Source organism: Strongylocentrotus purpuratus, unplaced genomic scaffold, assembly GCF_000002235.5.
Source record: "Strongylocentrotus purpuratus isolate Spur 01 unplaced genomic scaffold, Spur_5.0 spur5_scaffold_7, whole genome shotgun sequence".
NCBI classification, from domain to species: Eukaryota; Metazoa; Echinodermata; class Echinoidea; order Camarodonta; family Strongylocentrotidae; genus Strongylocentrotus; species Strongylocentrotus purpuratus.
The window spans coordinates 35,419,947-35,434,342 of NW_022145613.1; the positions used below are offsets into that span (position 1 = coordinate 35,419,947).

The window sequence follows — 14,396 nt, forward strand, 5'->3', positions numbered from 1 at the left end:
TTCTCAGTTTCCAAACAAAGTGATCTTCCATGGGGCCCTGTTAAACATAATACGGAACAATATTTTAAACAATATATATATATATTTTTTAAAATAATATCAAAAATCAAAATCATGCACAAAAACTCATAACAGCAACGAAGAATAAGTAAGAACATGTATAAACATATCTACAATATATTTGATTTCCTGGTAATGAATAAATATTTTTCCCCCCTTTTTTTTTTGCTTTGCTTTTTCGTTCAACAATACGTTGTTGCATATTTATAATATCTTAGTATAACATTATAGTATAGACGGTAATTAGTTTTTTAATCCGATGAAAAGTAACTATTAGCATATTTAGGTATGTATTAGACTTTGAAGAACGGCAACATGTACTTTTAAGAGTTCATAAACAAAGTATTGAAACTACTTAGGCTCAGTTAAGAAAGACATTGGGGATACCAAAATTGTTATATACATAATTATTTACAACAACAAAAAATATTACAGGATAGTAAGTTACTGGATAATATGCACAATTAATGCATGTAATCTAGTATAGCAAATGAATGTACACTCTTAAATAACAGTAAAAATACAAATATATTTATAACTGATAATAAATTATATGAAAGCATTCTTTCAGTTTGAAAGGCAAATCGCGTCCTACATTGAGGGCAAAGAAACAGACAATCAAACATTTTGTGGAAGCAGAACAACTACAAATGTCATATCCTTGACACAGTCAAAAACCAAAAGCATCAAATGAAATTTTCCTAGCAATGAGGATACCACATTTCATCATATTTTTCTGCAAGCCAATCGTTTGATTTTTACAAGAGAAATATGCTTAGATACGCGGACACGCTGCCGGCCGGCACCATAATACATGTACACCGGATGAAATTTCCGGACATCAACTTTTAAAGTGTATAGCGACCTTGTTGGCTCCAGAAGGTCCGTAGTGGCACCAAGTTGATCCTGCGCGATTCTGGGCGATCCGGCGTGTCGTGTTGGACACCCTGGATCACGCCGGATGCGTTATTTTTTTATGCGGCACAGATTGGGGCATGGCGCGTGTTGAGCCTATGGGAAGTACGTTGTCTGCACGTACGCGAGACTAGTCATGTTCGCTAGCGCATTAGCGCTGCGAAGAAGTTTGAATATCCATCGCGAACTATGTGTTTAGATAACATTCCTCTTCGTTTAAGTTAGTTAAGTTTTATTGACTGATTATTGTGATGTTCTCCTTATTGACGTGCTGCCTCCTCTTCAGATTTCCAATTTCATTTTAATTGTTGATGTAATGATTTTCCATACGGTAGTGGATTACATGTAACACTATTAAAAACAGACCTCTACTGCTTATACTGTCTAGTACGCACACGACCACTATTTGTCTGTAAATCAAGACCCCTTTAAAAAAAAAGCCCCAATCTGTGCCGCATAAAAAAATAACGCACCCCGGACCATACACGGTTCATGCCGGACCAACCACGGATAAACAAGGACCCATCATGTTGCAAACAGGAATGGAAAGGCTTAATCCCGGATCGAACAAAGGATGGTCCATGTTAATCAGGGGCGCTCCGAGTAAATTGGTGTGGTTTTGAGTGTGAATGTTGCTTTGCATAATTTTTTGAAAGTCCTTCTTCAGATTTACATCCTCCACGCAACGCCAGTAGCCGCATTCCCCACAAAGAAACGATGTCAGAAACGATATTTGAATACCAGTTTCTATACCGCATCTACAAGTGTCCCAAAGAGCCAATAACTCAATCAGCACTTTCCAGTCATCCATCTCAAAGCTTCTAATGCCATGGCCCAACGAACGGAGATTGTTCAAACTTTTGGCGTTTTCTTGAGGTCGTCTATGCCTGTTTGGACCCCACTCGAAGCAACCTCTATTCATGCAAGATGGTCTCGCAATGTCGTACAGTTGAGAAAAAACAAAAGTGAGTGACCTCACACCATCAGCGTCACCCCTATTCCTCTGCTGGGTCTCCAGATCTTCCTTGATCTTGCCAATCAAGTTGCAGCAGTCGTACCCTTCTTTACTGCACGGTGAGAAGCTGCAGAACATCTTGACGAAACGTATCCTTAGGATGTTGTCTCTAAGGTAATTTATGACGCCATATTCGGCATGGTAGGAGCCTGTGCTCTGTCCGATAAAAAGTGCATTTGTCCAATTCAAGAAGGTCACAAGACAGACACAAACAACGTCTTTTGACCAGTTGACTCTCATATTTGCTACGGTGTGAAGTCCGTTCTCGACGAATATTTTCAAAATTTCCGCGCCGCATAGCTGTGTATTGCCGATGTATTCCATCTTGTGTTTGGCAAATCAACTTCGTACCCGGTTACGTTCTATATCCTATTCAAGAAATGCACAAAAACACCAAATCAACCTAATGTCTAGCATAAATAACGTGTCTATAGTTATATACATTTGCTCTCCCCTCCCAATAAACAAAGTCAGAAATTAAATGTTAACAAACGCAAGAACAGCAACAAGGTGCTTCAAATCCTCTTGGTTGCATGCAACACTACCCCACTATTTGTCAGTTGACGATACAACTTTGTTATCAAGTTGTAATTTTGCAAGTGTCATGAGTGTTTGTAAACAAAATTTAAGATCACTTTTTACCCACACATAATTATGACATGACTGTGTAAGTCATTTTCAAATAGCATGGTGTTCTTCACAAAGACGGGCAACTGTTCACAGTTTCCCCTGAAGATGACGATATATGGAGAAATCGGACCTCTATTCCCATCTCTGTCTCCAAAGGATTTAATCTTTGCAGCGGAAAACATTGGGATAATGTCTTTCTTTCTTTCCCCCTTTTGTAAACAAAAAAGTAAATAAACGCCCTCCGAGAAATATAGAATGATTTGGCAAAGAAATTAATTACATTGCGATTTGTCCAAAGGAAAACCTAATTCCCGAATTCGAATTTAGTGTTGGGTAAAGAAAAGATTAGGTTGAACAACCACGTCTTGATCCACGATAAAGCATTTTTATAAAACTGAAATATTTAGAAGAACAAAAAAAAACACTTACCACGTCTTCACGAGGTACGATGATTCCTGAGGAGTAATGCTGGAAAAGGGGAAAAATAGATTTACTCACCAAACATACTTGGTGAGGAATTCCAACTTCTGTATAGTTTTACTCACCAAACATACTTGGTGGGGAATTCCAACCTCTGTATAGATTTACTCACCAAACATACTTGGTGGGGAATTCCAACCTCTGTATAGATTTACTCACCAAACATACTTGGTGGGGAATTCCATCTTTCGTATATAGATTTACTCAACAAACATACTTGGTGGGGATCAAATTCCAACTTCCGTATAGATTGGATGTAAAATTAATGTGACAAAGAGAAAGAAACTTTGGGAAGTTTTATTAAATTTATTATTACAAAGTTATGATCCAAATTTTACTTTTACCAATTTTGAAATTGTTGTTGGTGTACAAATTTGTAACCTTTTTTTTTTCCTGGTGAAATATTGTATTTATATTTACAAATTTAGAGATCAGTTACCAAATGTTATTGCTTTCAAATCGTTTGTTAAAAAACAAAAGGAAATAGAATATTATTTGGCTAAAAAAAAAATATATACTTTATGTGCATTTTAGAAAATGGAGGTTCAATTTCTAATAAGAGGAAGACTTTTAATGAGTCTGTTTTCCCGTAAACGTATTTTTTTGTATATCATGGAAGTTATGCCTAAGTAATGCTTTTTTTTAGTATACAGTGTATTGTGTATCATAATATTTGCTGTACGGAGCCATTGTGGGTCTCTTTGTTTATTTTACCGTGTCTTGGCCTGGAATGGATACGAAGTGGCTGATTTAGTTCAGTGCACATACATTATGGGGTCGGTGGGGTCGGGACGCACTCCACAATTGAATTTTTGTTTGGACATGAATGTGAATAATACCCGGCCCCCCCCCCCACTCAGTGTTATTTAGGGTACGCATATGCGTGTTCCAACCGACCCCCCCCCCCCCTTTTCAGCAAAAGTCCGGTGTGTAAAGTCAATACGGCTCGACCTTTTTCTTTTGTATACGAGCCTTTTTCAGCACCCCTCCCCCCTTTTCAGCAAAAGTCCGGTGTGTAAAGTCAATACAGGTCGACCTTTTTCTTTTGTTACGAAAAGGACATTTTGGCAACACGCATGGGGTCCGTCCGTTCTCGGAGTGGGGGGGGGGGGGGGGGGGGCCGGGGAATAATATAAGCGAAATGAGAGATTGATGTACTGGGCTGTAGCTGGAATATTGGGGATGTGAAGAGGAATGATCAGATAGTGAGGAAGAGGTTATGATCATGAAGCTACATGCAGCTGCATGTAGCTGCATGATTATGTTTAATACAGGCAATATTTAGTGATGGTCTGATCATGTAGTATTTAAGTATGGAACTCGTGCAGATCGTGTGGTTTTCCGTGGAGAGTGTCCAGGCTTCGGTGGCCCTGGACAGAACGAATTTGGTCTTGGCAGCTAGGGGGACTCCCCATTATAATAAACAATATTCTTTTTTTGTTTCTTTCTTTCTACATATATCTTGTATTTCTTGTCACTTTTTTGTTGTTATATCTTTTTGTAGAGTACCAATCATTATTGATGAGCTCTAAATATTTTGATATTACTTAGTTTTGACTACTAAAACAATCAAACAAACAAAAATATTTTTAAAAAAAACTTCTGTATAGATTTACTCACCAAACATATTTAGTGGAGTATCCAACTTCCGTATTTTATAGATTTACTCACCAAACATTAATTTGAAATGGTCGTGTTTCGAGTCGTTTATCAGGTCATGTAGCTACGGTCACATGAAGAAATTTTAGAAATTTAGAGGACGCTATTTATAACATAAAAATTAAATATTATTATTATTATTATTAACATGCGTGGCCACTGCAGCGTGAAATCTAATTGGGGTGTGTGCAATGGACAGATCAAGATATTGTGAAAAATTGACACAAAAAGAAATTTGTATGACAAAGTAATGGAAATTTACGGTCGTCATCTTTTAAACGGAGTCGATTTCGGAATTGAATTTCCAGTATGAAGATAGCATGCTTAAGTGAAGGTGTACGTCGCAGATGAAAGAACATCTATTGGACTACCTAGAGGAATTTGTTAGAAGTCTGTTGGATCTAGGTACTTAGTGGAGATACGAAGGAAGAAAGTAAGGCCTTAAAACAGACCAGAAACGGACAAATTGGCGCATGGACGGTCACGCATTTTGGAAAAAGAAGATTCGGGTGACTTTCATTGGGTGTAGCAGATTACTCCTACGAAACTTGAAAGGGATCGGGCTGGAGAAAGGGACCTAGATAGGGGTTAAATCTTACAAGCACTACACTGAATAGGATTTTAGGAAAGAAGAAGATGAATTCAGAACACGAACGAAAACAAGGCATTGACGAAAGTCGTCAATGCAATAAGAATTTAAAGCCGTAAGGGGTACCGTCTGTGTATGGGGAAGGTCGACAATAAATTGTTAGTTTTATACCAGACGGTTATTTCTGTCTAATGTTAGTATATATAGTCCAACTTCTCATTATCTCACTTATCAAAAATGAAAAAGGGTAATAATGAGAAGGGGAGGGGGGGCACTTATAAGAGATGTATTGTATTGTATTGTATTTATTAAACTACATTGATGTACATTGATATTCTGTTTATAAACATATAAATCAATTTACAGTGTAATGTAACAAATCAATATTCTCTTTGGAAACAAATATATCATATAAATCAATTTACAACGTGTTTATAGCAAAACAGAAGTAAAATTATATCCAGCAGAAAAATCTTTTTTTTTCCTTCTGTAATAACATGACATAATGCATATAGTAATATAATGTACCATAATACATCCGACGATTTAGATATATAAAACATAACACAGCACTTTTCTAAATAAATTATAACTCATGCCATTAAAAATAGGTAAATGGGGTACATGGAATGCTTAAAATGAATGACGTAATAATAGTTATACATATCTGCGACCTACTGCAGAATTAAACCAAAAGCATAAGATTGTACATTTCTACTTTGTTATTACATAGTCTCTAAAAATTACCCCTCATTGCAATTATGATTTTGGTGAACGAAGAGAAAATATCTATTACATATTTATTGTCTTATCTCATTATAAATATGATTTTTTTTCTTGACTTTTCAAATTACTAAAAAAAAAATTCAGATTTTTAATTTTTTTCTATAAAATCTACTCGTAAATCTTTATACTTGTCACATTTCATAATTAGATGGAATTCATCTCCTCCAAAATGAAAAGAGCACTTATCAGGAGGGAAGGGGCACTTGTCAAAGTAAAACGGGTATCTCAAAGAATTGAACAGGGTCACTTACAAGAGATGAAAAGGGGCACTTATGAGAATGAAAAGGAACTATTTTTCATAGATGAAAAGGGGCATTTATGAGAAGGGAAAGGGGTTCTTTTTTAAATGGGGGCACTTATTAAAAAGGAAAGGGGGGCACATGTGAGGCATTTATCCGAGTTAAAAAGGGGTAGTTATCATAAGGGGAATGAGCACTTTTTACAAAGGAAAAGGGGAACTTGTCACAGCAGAAGGTGAACCTCTCAAATTTAAATGGGGCAATTTTCAGAGGTGAAGGGGGCGCTTATCAAAAATGAAAAGGGGCGCTTCTCGTACGTGAAAAAAGGCTTACTAGAGATTAAAAAAGGGCAGTTTTTGAGGATGGAAAACGGATACATATTGTAAAGGAAAAAGGGAACTTGTCAAAGAAAAAGGGATACGCGTCAAAATAAAAGGGGTACTTATCAGAGGTGGAAAAGGGAAGGGGCACTTTTTAAAAATTAATAGGGGCTTTTTTCCTATGTAAAAAGGGGCACTTCTTAAAAAGTTAAAGGGGCACTTTTTATATGTAAAAAGGGGCACTTTGGAGTACTTGAAAGAGTGTGGGGGCACTGAGCTCCCCTGCCCCCCCCCCCCGGGAGCGCCGCCTCTGGTTAACATGACACAACTGAGTTTTCTTTCTTCATTTCACAACAAAATAATAGATACAATTTATACAATAACATAGTGATATTAAATGAATCTTCACAAAACATACCTATATTTACAAACGAAAACTCTTCACACCATCTTTCGAAGAAGAAAAAATGTACAATTTGGTTCAGTTCAAACACGAGAAACAACCGTTGAAATGACCGACAATCTTAGATCGAATCTGCCTATTGAAGAATGCATATATGAGAGGATCAAGCATCGCGTTGGTGTAGCCCAGCCACATGGTGGCCACCCCTAACATATGGGAAGGGGTGAAGTCAAGGAAGCAAGCATGGACGAGCGCGTATGGAGCCCAGCAGATGACCGTGGTCAGAACAACCATACTCCCTGCAAAAGATGAGAATAGAAATTTAAAAGAATTATTTAGCGAGATAATATGATAGTTATCATTCAGTAAATTGTTCCTGCTGCCTTTGAAACCGTCTTTAACGCAATTTTTTTCCGCTCTAAGAGTAAGCTTGGTAGTCGAGTAAGATTGCCAATAATAATAATAGTAAAACTAATGATAATAATAATGATAATTATAATAATAATAATGATACTTCAAAGGAAATCAACATTTGTTCGATTTGTTTGTTTGTTTGTTTTTGTTTTTTGTCTTGCTTTTGCTTTTGTGTTTTTTGTTGTTCTGTTTTTGTGTTTTTTCCAATATTTTTCCCTTCACAGGGATTTTATTGATTTTCATTTGAAACAAATTAATAAATATATATTCATGGTAATTTACATATATAACATAAATACAATTGGCTTCTCAAGATACAAGTATTGTTTTTTTTTATACTTTGTTTCACATGTAAATTGATAGTTTCTAAATATCACTATATAACATATAAATGTAATAACAAATCATGCCATCAGACCACAAGAAAAAAGGGGATTGGGGGTGTGATTTTCTCCTTCTTTTCACTAACCTGTTAACTTATAAATACTGAAAAGTTGATATCGGGTCAAGAAATTACTCCCTTTGTAATAAGCCTTAAATTCTTTGAAATATCAATGAAATAAAAGGATGTTCATGAGTGATTTTTTTAAAAATTTATTGCCATGACATTAGTGCATGAGAAAAAATTCAGAGAAAAGGGTTGATGGCTTAGCTCAAATTTCTACCAGCAAATCTTTACATAAAAAAGTTTTTTTTTCTCTTGTCTACTGTTCAGTTTAGAAATTTGATCGAGATAAAGGTCAAAGATACATCAAATTAATAGTTTTACAACAACAATGAAAATGAAATAATTCAGCGAGGTTTTCGTAGTACTTGATAGTCTGAGGCGATAAGAAAACCTGGTTAAACAAAATTGTTAACCCGTTACAAATTACCAATAGATTTTCATATCTCTTTTCGATTTTTTCCTATGAAAAGAGAAGGGTTTATTCAAATAATGATGATAATCAGAGAATTTCAAGGAACCGAAAGATCATGTAGATTCAATGGAAACAATCGAACCACCATTACCACACACATACCATACCTATATACCTCCCCCCCCCCCAACAAAAAATCAACAACATAAAACAACTTGTACCTGCGACTGCAACTTGTTTGTCTGCGCTCAGATTCGCCCACTTTATTGCCAATTGTGTCTGCTTGTCCCTTTTCATTTTTGCTCCCCTCGGCTTGGTAGTGTCTGCTTTCTTATGTGCCCGAGGTGTCATATCCGAAGCAGAGAGATCAAGATCGGACGTGCCGAATGTGCCCGAAGTATCACCGAAATCCACCGAAAGAGATTGTGTGCTGAATCCTTGTTCCATCGTACCGCTTGGAGCGGTCGCGCTATGAATGAGCTTCGTTGGTGTCTCGTCACATTTTACTTGTATTCCTTAAAATAAAAATAAAAACTAAATAAAATCAAATGAACTATCTGCTTGCCTTATTTCTGCAGTTTGTTTGCCAGTTTTGTTCGTATGTCTCTTACAAAAATTATAAAGACTTCCATTTTCAGCCTTTACGAATGTATGAATAGGGCATGTGGTATTTCATCACATTTAAACTTAATCTCATGGCATGAAATAAAATGCCACGTAATCACGGGCGGATAAGGAGTTTGTTTAATGGGTGGGATGCGCACAATTCCGAAAATCTATTAAAATAAAATGCAAAAACAAACAAAACGAAACAAAAAAGTCGTCACGTTTTCACCTGTCTTTTAGGGGGGACGGGTACAAAATAAGGGAAAACATTTTGTTGTATGTGGACCTAATTAAGGTTTGTTAGGTTTTATAGATGATGAGCTGTGCAGATGCTCCATATCAACAATCAGAGAACAAGGATTGATGGCTCAGCTCAAATTTCTACCAGCAAATCTTTACCCGTGAATTCCTTTCTCTTGTCTACTATTGAGTTTACTTAGAACATCTGCACAGCTCATCGATATGCCCAGGACAAAAGTGGTAATAGAACTTCATCATCAATATGGAGGGTCAGTCATGGCGGCGAGGTTTGGTAGGGGGCATGGACAGGGGGCATTTAGCCACCCTGAAAGAATTCATCCCGCGAATTGTGAAATATAAAATTCAACACCACTTGCCTTCCATGGACATGCCAGGTCCCATTGTCGCTGAGCCGGTGATAGTGGGGATGCGGTCTTCAGAACGGCTTGCTTGAGCTTTCCCCGACTTGCTGAGTCCATACGATCTCAGCTTCTTCTCCTTAACCCTCAGTGTGTAGATGATGGAAACATGTGAGATCAACATGGTGGGGACTGCCAATCCGTAGATAAATGTGAGGTTGAAGATGTAGAAGAAACAGTTCATCCATGATGGCGAGCAGTGATGGGTCGAGCTGCTGTAGTGGAAGTACGAAAGACGCTCTGCGGTAACCATGATGGCAAAAAAGAGAAAACATCATACATGTATAATCATAACTTTTCACACGAAGTTAAACTGTCACTACTGTAAATAATTTTTACTCTCATCTTTTCAACAGCATTTTTCCCCAAGCCCTCAATCTATTCTCTCTCCCTCCTTTTTTCTTTTTCACCCTCTCTTTCTTTTTAAGTTTTCTCTCCCTTCTTTCTCCCTCCCTTTTTCTTTCGCACTCTCTTTTAATTCGTCTCTATTTCTCTCTATCACTAGACTACAAACTTTGATCAGTGTATAGCCTATGATGTGTCATCTCTTTGTTTGTCTCAATCTCTTATCTTCGTAATTGGTCCTTTCTAGTCTTTTTTCCTCTCTTTAAAAAAACAAAACAAATTATTACATTAGAACTCCCCGTCTGTCCCTGTCTCGATCTCTTCTCCAGATCATATTGCTTCACTGCCCCCCCCCCCAAGCTCTCCCTCTTCTTACTTCATTTTAGCTTGATGTATATTATTTGGTAGGCCTATTACGAAACACGAATAAGTGATCAAAATAATAACATCCATCTAGCCGTCAATTTGATTCGATAAATCGGGCTCACTCTAATTGAATTAAAGAAAAAAGAATCTTCAAAATCTTGACGAAATGAAGTAAAAGAATCTCACCAGTCAAGGGTGCTCCACCAACAAGCAGCGATAATATCCAGGCGATAGCTATCATAATGGAGACTCTCGTACGGGTAGACGGGAATCGAGTGGACCAAACAACCGCCAAATACCGGTCGACTGAGATGAATAACACCGTCGAAAAGTTGCCAAAAGTGCACAGATTGGCAAAGAAACCATTAATCTGCATTAAAAAAAGTAAGGTGACATTATCATGGCAACAATAGTTGTATCATACAACTCTTTTGAAAGATTATTCTACATTACAGTGAAGGGAAAGTTCAAAAGATTGTGCTTGAAAAATCTGTCCTAAAATATACCTGTAGCGGTGGCGGTGGGGCTCTAAACAATTATCTTTCAATAACCAGTTCTGTTGCCTGCCCCGCTAGCATTTTTGAAAGGTGCCAAAGGGGGCAAAATGCCCCCCCCCCCCACCTCCGCTCAGACATATTTTTAACAAATATTGTTAAGTGAAAAAACAATTGCCTCGCTTTAAAACCTGAAAATCGTCGGTTGCCCGGCAAAACGTCGCGTAGCGCTACACTACCTTTTGCCGGGAAGTTAAATTGCGCGTGCGGGCTTTTTTGTTTCCAGCAAAACGTATAGTGTAGCAAAAGAAAGACATATTTGCAAATTAATTTGCGAGCATAATAAATCAGGTAAATATCTTTCTCTAAGAATAGTTTTGGCTACATGGAACATAGAAACATTGTCATTTTTAGCACTTGAAGTAGGTGTTAACACTTCAAAAGCGTTTTTATCGGTTCCCCCTTTTTTTACCAGCGCCAACGCTACGCGACCTTTTACCGGGCAACCGGTAAAATTATTATTTGCTACATCGCCCGTATATCATTGTATGAAAGATTTCCACTCTTTCATATTATAAAGGATAAGTAGCTTTGAGCAAGATTTTTTTTATTAAGAGGCTTGTTAAACTCGGCTATTGAAGCCGGATAAAGGCTAGTTCAATGATTTTCGAAGCTCATCATTCCTCCTTAATTAAAAAATCATAACGTATATGGGGTAGTAAGTAAGGTATTGCACACGTATTTGACCTAGCATATGTACAATAGCATATCTCAAGAAATCGCATTGACAGCTTCAGGGGCGGATCCAGCCGGCGGCAGGGGAGGGGGCCCAAATCGTGAGAAAAGGGCAAAATTAACGTGTTTTTACACGTGTTTTTTTCTCCTAGGGGGGGGGGGGGCGCCCCCGCCCCTGGATTCGCCACTGGATAGCTAACAAGTCAACCAAACAGACTTCCCCGGCATTTGTTTCGCTTTCTCTCCGTCTCGGATGTGATTTTGTTATTTGAAAGTTTTGATAAAAATGACAACGATCATCATTATTACTTTGATCCGAAAGTAATGATAATACACAAACAAAATGATACGGTAATAATGATATGAGCGTCGATCCATTTTCATTTATTTATTTGAGAGGGGGGGGGGGGTGAAGCATTAAAGTGAATGATATACTTCATTATATAACATGCATAGGTTTTTTAATATTAAACGGACAAGGGGAAAGGGAAGCTCCATTCAATCTCTATCCATGTCCTTTTGTCATACTCTCTTTGTCTCTCTGTCTGTTTGTAATTTCCAAGATGTATCCTAAGTATACAAATTAAATCCGTGAAGATTGTGTCTGTCATAGAGAAAATTAATTTTTGCATTATTTGCGTCGAAACGCATAATATCGGACGCACATAAACCTAGTGTAACATCGCCGATCACACGCGGAAACTGGTAGAAAAGACTCGATCACACCATTCCTTGTGTTGCGGTTCGTTTTATTTCAGGTGCAAGATAAATTAAGCTAAAGTAAGCTAAAGCCAAAGCTAAAGTAAGCTATAGCCAAAGCCTGAACAAATAAACAAAGTTAAAACAATTAAATAGAAATGTGGACATGTTTGAAAAACACACCTAATAGTGATAAACGTAATATTTGTTAATGACTCTAAGATACGCATTCCAACAATATGACGTCAAGCCGACTCATGATAATAAATGATAAACATGTTGTTTATATTACATTCATTAAAACTTAATCAATATCGCATGAAAATAACAAGTATCTAATCAATACAGTTCTTCCATCTTTATGGATAACTTTCCCAACAAATAAATGAATACAACCATCAAGTAAACTTTGTCAAACAATCAAACTTAATTCCCAATTAAAACTACATTGAATTAGTGGTTTATACATTGAATATGATAACCCACTCACCCTGGCAATCTGGCCTAGAGGACCGTTTCCTCTCGTTCCCGCTTCTTACATGTTGATTGTAATTTGTCAACACCTGAAGGAATAATAATCAATACAAATCATTGGTAATTTGACTCTAAAACACCAAACTGAAGAAGGTTCAGATTATATCCGTTAACTGTTAACTCTTAAAACATTACTTTAAATTACAACTGTCTTGCAAAATACGATTATCCAGAGTTAACCTCAACAACACATTATATGACTAAAACTCCTAAAGATTACAAGTAATATAACAGATAACATAGTAATATTCAAATCATCTCAAATTACTATTACCAAATCCTAATCTAGTGCTTAACTCACTAACGAAATCAACCTATACTAATGATCAAACAAATAATATGCCACACCTTACATAATGCATATTAATTCAACACAAACTATGTCGTTAAAAACGATACCAAGGTTATTAACTTACATCAGAATACATCTACAAAAGTACTAATTAGCTCAATAATTATCCAACTTAACAAAAGAATAATCTTCTTACCTATATAATGACATGTTACACCAAAAGCTTGCAGAGTCGACCTCCCTGCCTGCCCCATGGATGGGGTGCAGTACAGGAGTGAATCTGTCAAATACCTCTGCCTTCTTTTATAACACCTACACTCTCACAGTGATCTAGCTACCACACATAACCTGTTCTGGGAAAGGGTCTTGTTATTGGGAGGGAGACAGGAAGTCTTTTGTTTTGGGAGTTTGGGGTTCTTATCCGATGTTTACAATTTGGGGTTTGTTTGGCAAAGTTATTACAAGTGTTCTGGAAGGGGGGGGGGGGGGTCGAGTTACTAACCTTTGACCAAGTGACCGTACATCATTAACTCTCTCATAGCTGTGGAATGTCATGTTTTGGCCAAATTGATAGCTTCTACTCAGAATATGTGTGAGTCATAAGTCTTTGAAGTACAAAGTTTGTTAACATATAAACTTCTTACTTTCCTCCTGAGGAGATAGTCCGGCAGCCACTGAGCTACACCTCGTTTTGTTGAAATAAGTTTTTTTCTTGATGGATTCTGTTTCCTTAGGTATTGCAGATGACCAAACAGAAAACTGGAGCTTTGTCAGTGTTGAGCAATTTAAGATATGGCCAAAAACAAAATGGCCGCCAAAATAGCCTATTTTCAGGAAAATTTGAATTATTTCATAATACATTACAAAATATTGGCAGAATGGTGTGCTTATAATTCACAAAGACCATTGTCAATATATTCCTGATGACCATACATGAACATAGATGACCATAGATGACATAATTAGCATATTTTCCATTGTAATTGTTGCTAATTTGCATATTCAAAATGGCGGATAAATGCCAGCTGTTAAGCTTAGATTCACAGTAAAATAGTATTATACTCATTTCTTTTTATCTTATGTTTTCAATTCCTAGAAAACCTAAGTGTATCAAATACTTATGTCATACTCATTTGTCAATAATGACTAATTTAGATAATGGGAAAATACAAAATGGCCACCAAAATACATTTAGACATCACGGATGCATGACACGCATTTGTGCACGCTAATTTGGCTTTGTTGCATCCACATCCTTATGATTTGCATGGGTAGTCACTAGCTTGCAAAATTGCA

At 36.9% G+C, this 14,396-nt stretch overlaps 2 protein-coding genes and 1 long non-coding RNA gene across 3 annotated transcripts; all 3 read right to left on the reverse strand.

Annotated features, from left to right (window-relative positions):
- Positions 1 to 6,929: 6,929 nt before the first annotated feature.
- LOC105444711 (5-hydroxytryptamine receptor 1A-like) lies at positions 6,930 to 8,859 on the reverse strand. The gene is made up of 2 exons (XM_030973827.1): positions 8,592 to 8,859; positions 6,930 to 7,395 (listed from the first exon to the last, which is right to left on the reverse strand). The coding sequence occupies exons 1-2, from the start codon at positions 8,815 to 8,817 to the stop codon at positions 7,175 to 7,177; spliced, it is 447 nt and encodes a 148-aa protein (XP_030829687.1). The 5' UTR covers positions 8,818 to 8,859; the 3' UTR covers positions 6,930 to 7,174.
- A 720-nt stretch (positions 8,860 to 9,579) lies between these two features.
- LOC115919906 lies at positions 9,580 to 10,704 on the reverse strand. The gene is made up of 2 exons (XM_030974536.1): positions 10,533 to 10,704; positions 9,580 to 9,875 (listed from the first exon to the last, which is right to left on the reverse strand). The coding sequence occupies exons 1-2, from the start codon at positions 10,585 to 10,587 to the stop codon at positions 9,580 to 9,582; spliced, it is 351 nt and encodes a 116-aa protein (XP_030830396.1). The 5' UTR covers positions 10,588 to 10,704.
- Positions 10,705 to 12,503: 1,799 nt separating this feature from the next.
- LOC105444485 lies at positions 12,504 to 13,720 on the reverse strand. The gene is made up of 2 exons (XR_973094.2): positions 13,297 to 13,720; positions 12,504 to 12,837 (listed from the first exon to the last, which is right to left on the reverse strand). It is a non-coding gene; the product is annotated as an uncharacterized LOC105444485 (long non-coding RNA).
- Between the last annotated feature and the right edge of the window lie 676 nt (positions 13,721 to 14,396).

Bases quoted from the DNA above. Each gene is read 5' to 3' on its own strand.
- LOC105444711 (XM_030973827.1), bottom strand. From the start codon at position 8,817: ATGGAACAAGGATTCAGCACACAATCTCTTTCGGTGGATTTCGGTGAT. The intron at 7,396-8,591 runs GTACAAGTTGTT...CATCTTTTGCAG, and splicing joins CAAACAAGTTGCAGTCGCAG to GGAGTATGGTTGTTCTGACC.
- LOC115919906 (XM_030974536.1), bottom strand. From the start codon at position 10,587: ATGATAGCTATCGCCTGGATATTATCGCTGCTTGTTGGTGGAGCACCC. The intron at 9,876-10,532 runs GTGAGATTCTTT...TGGTTACCGCAG, and splicing joins TGGTGGAGCACCCTTGACTG to AGCGTCTTTCGTACTTCCAC.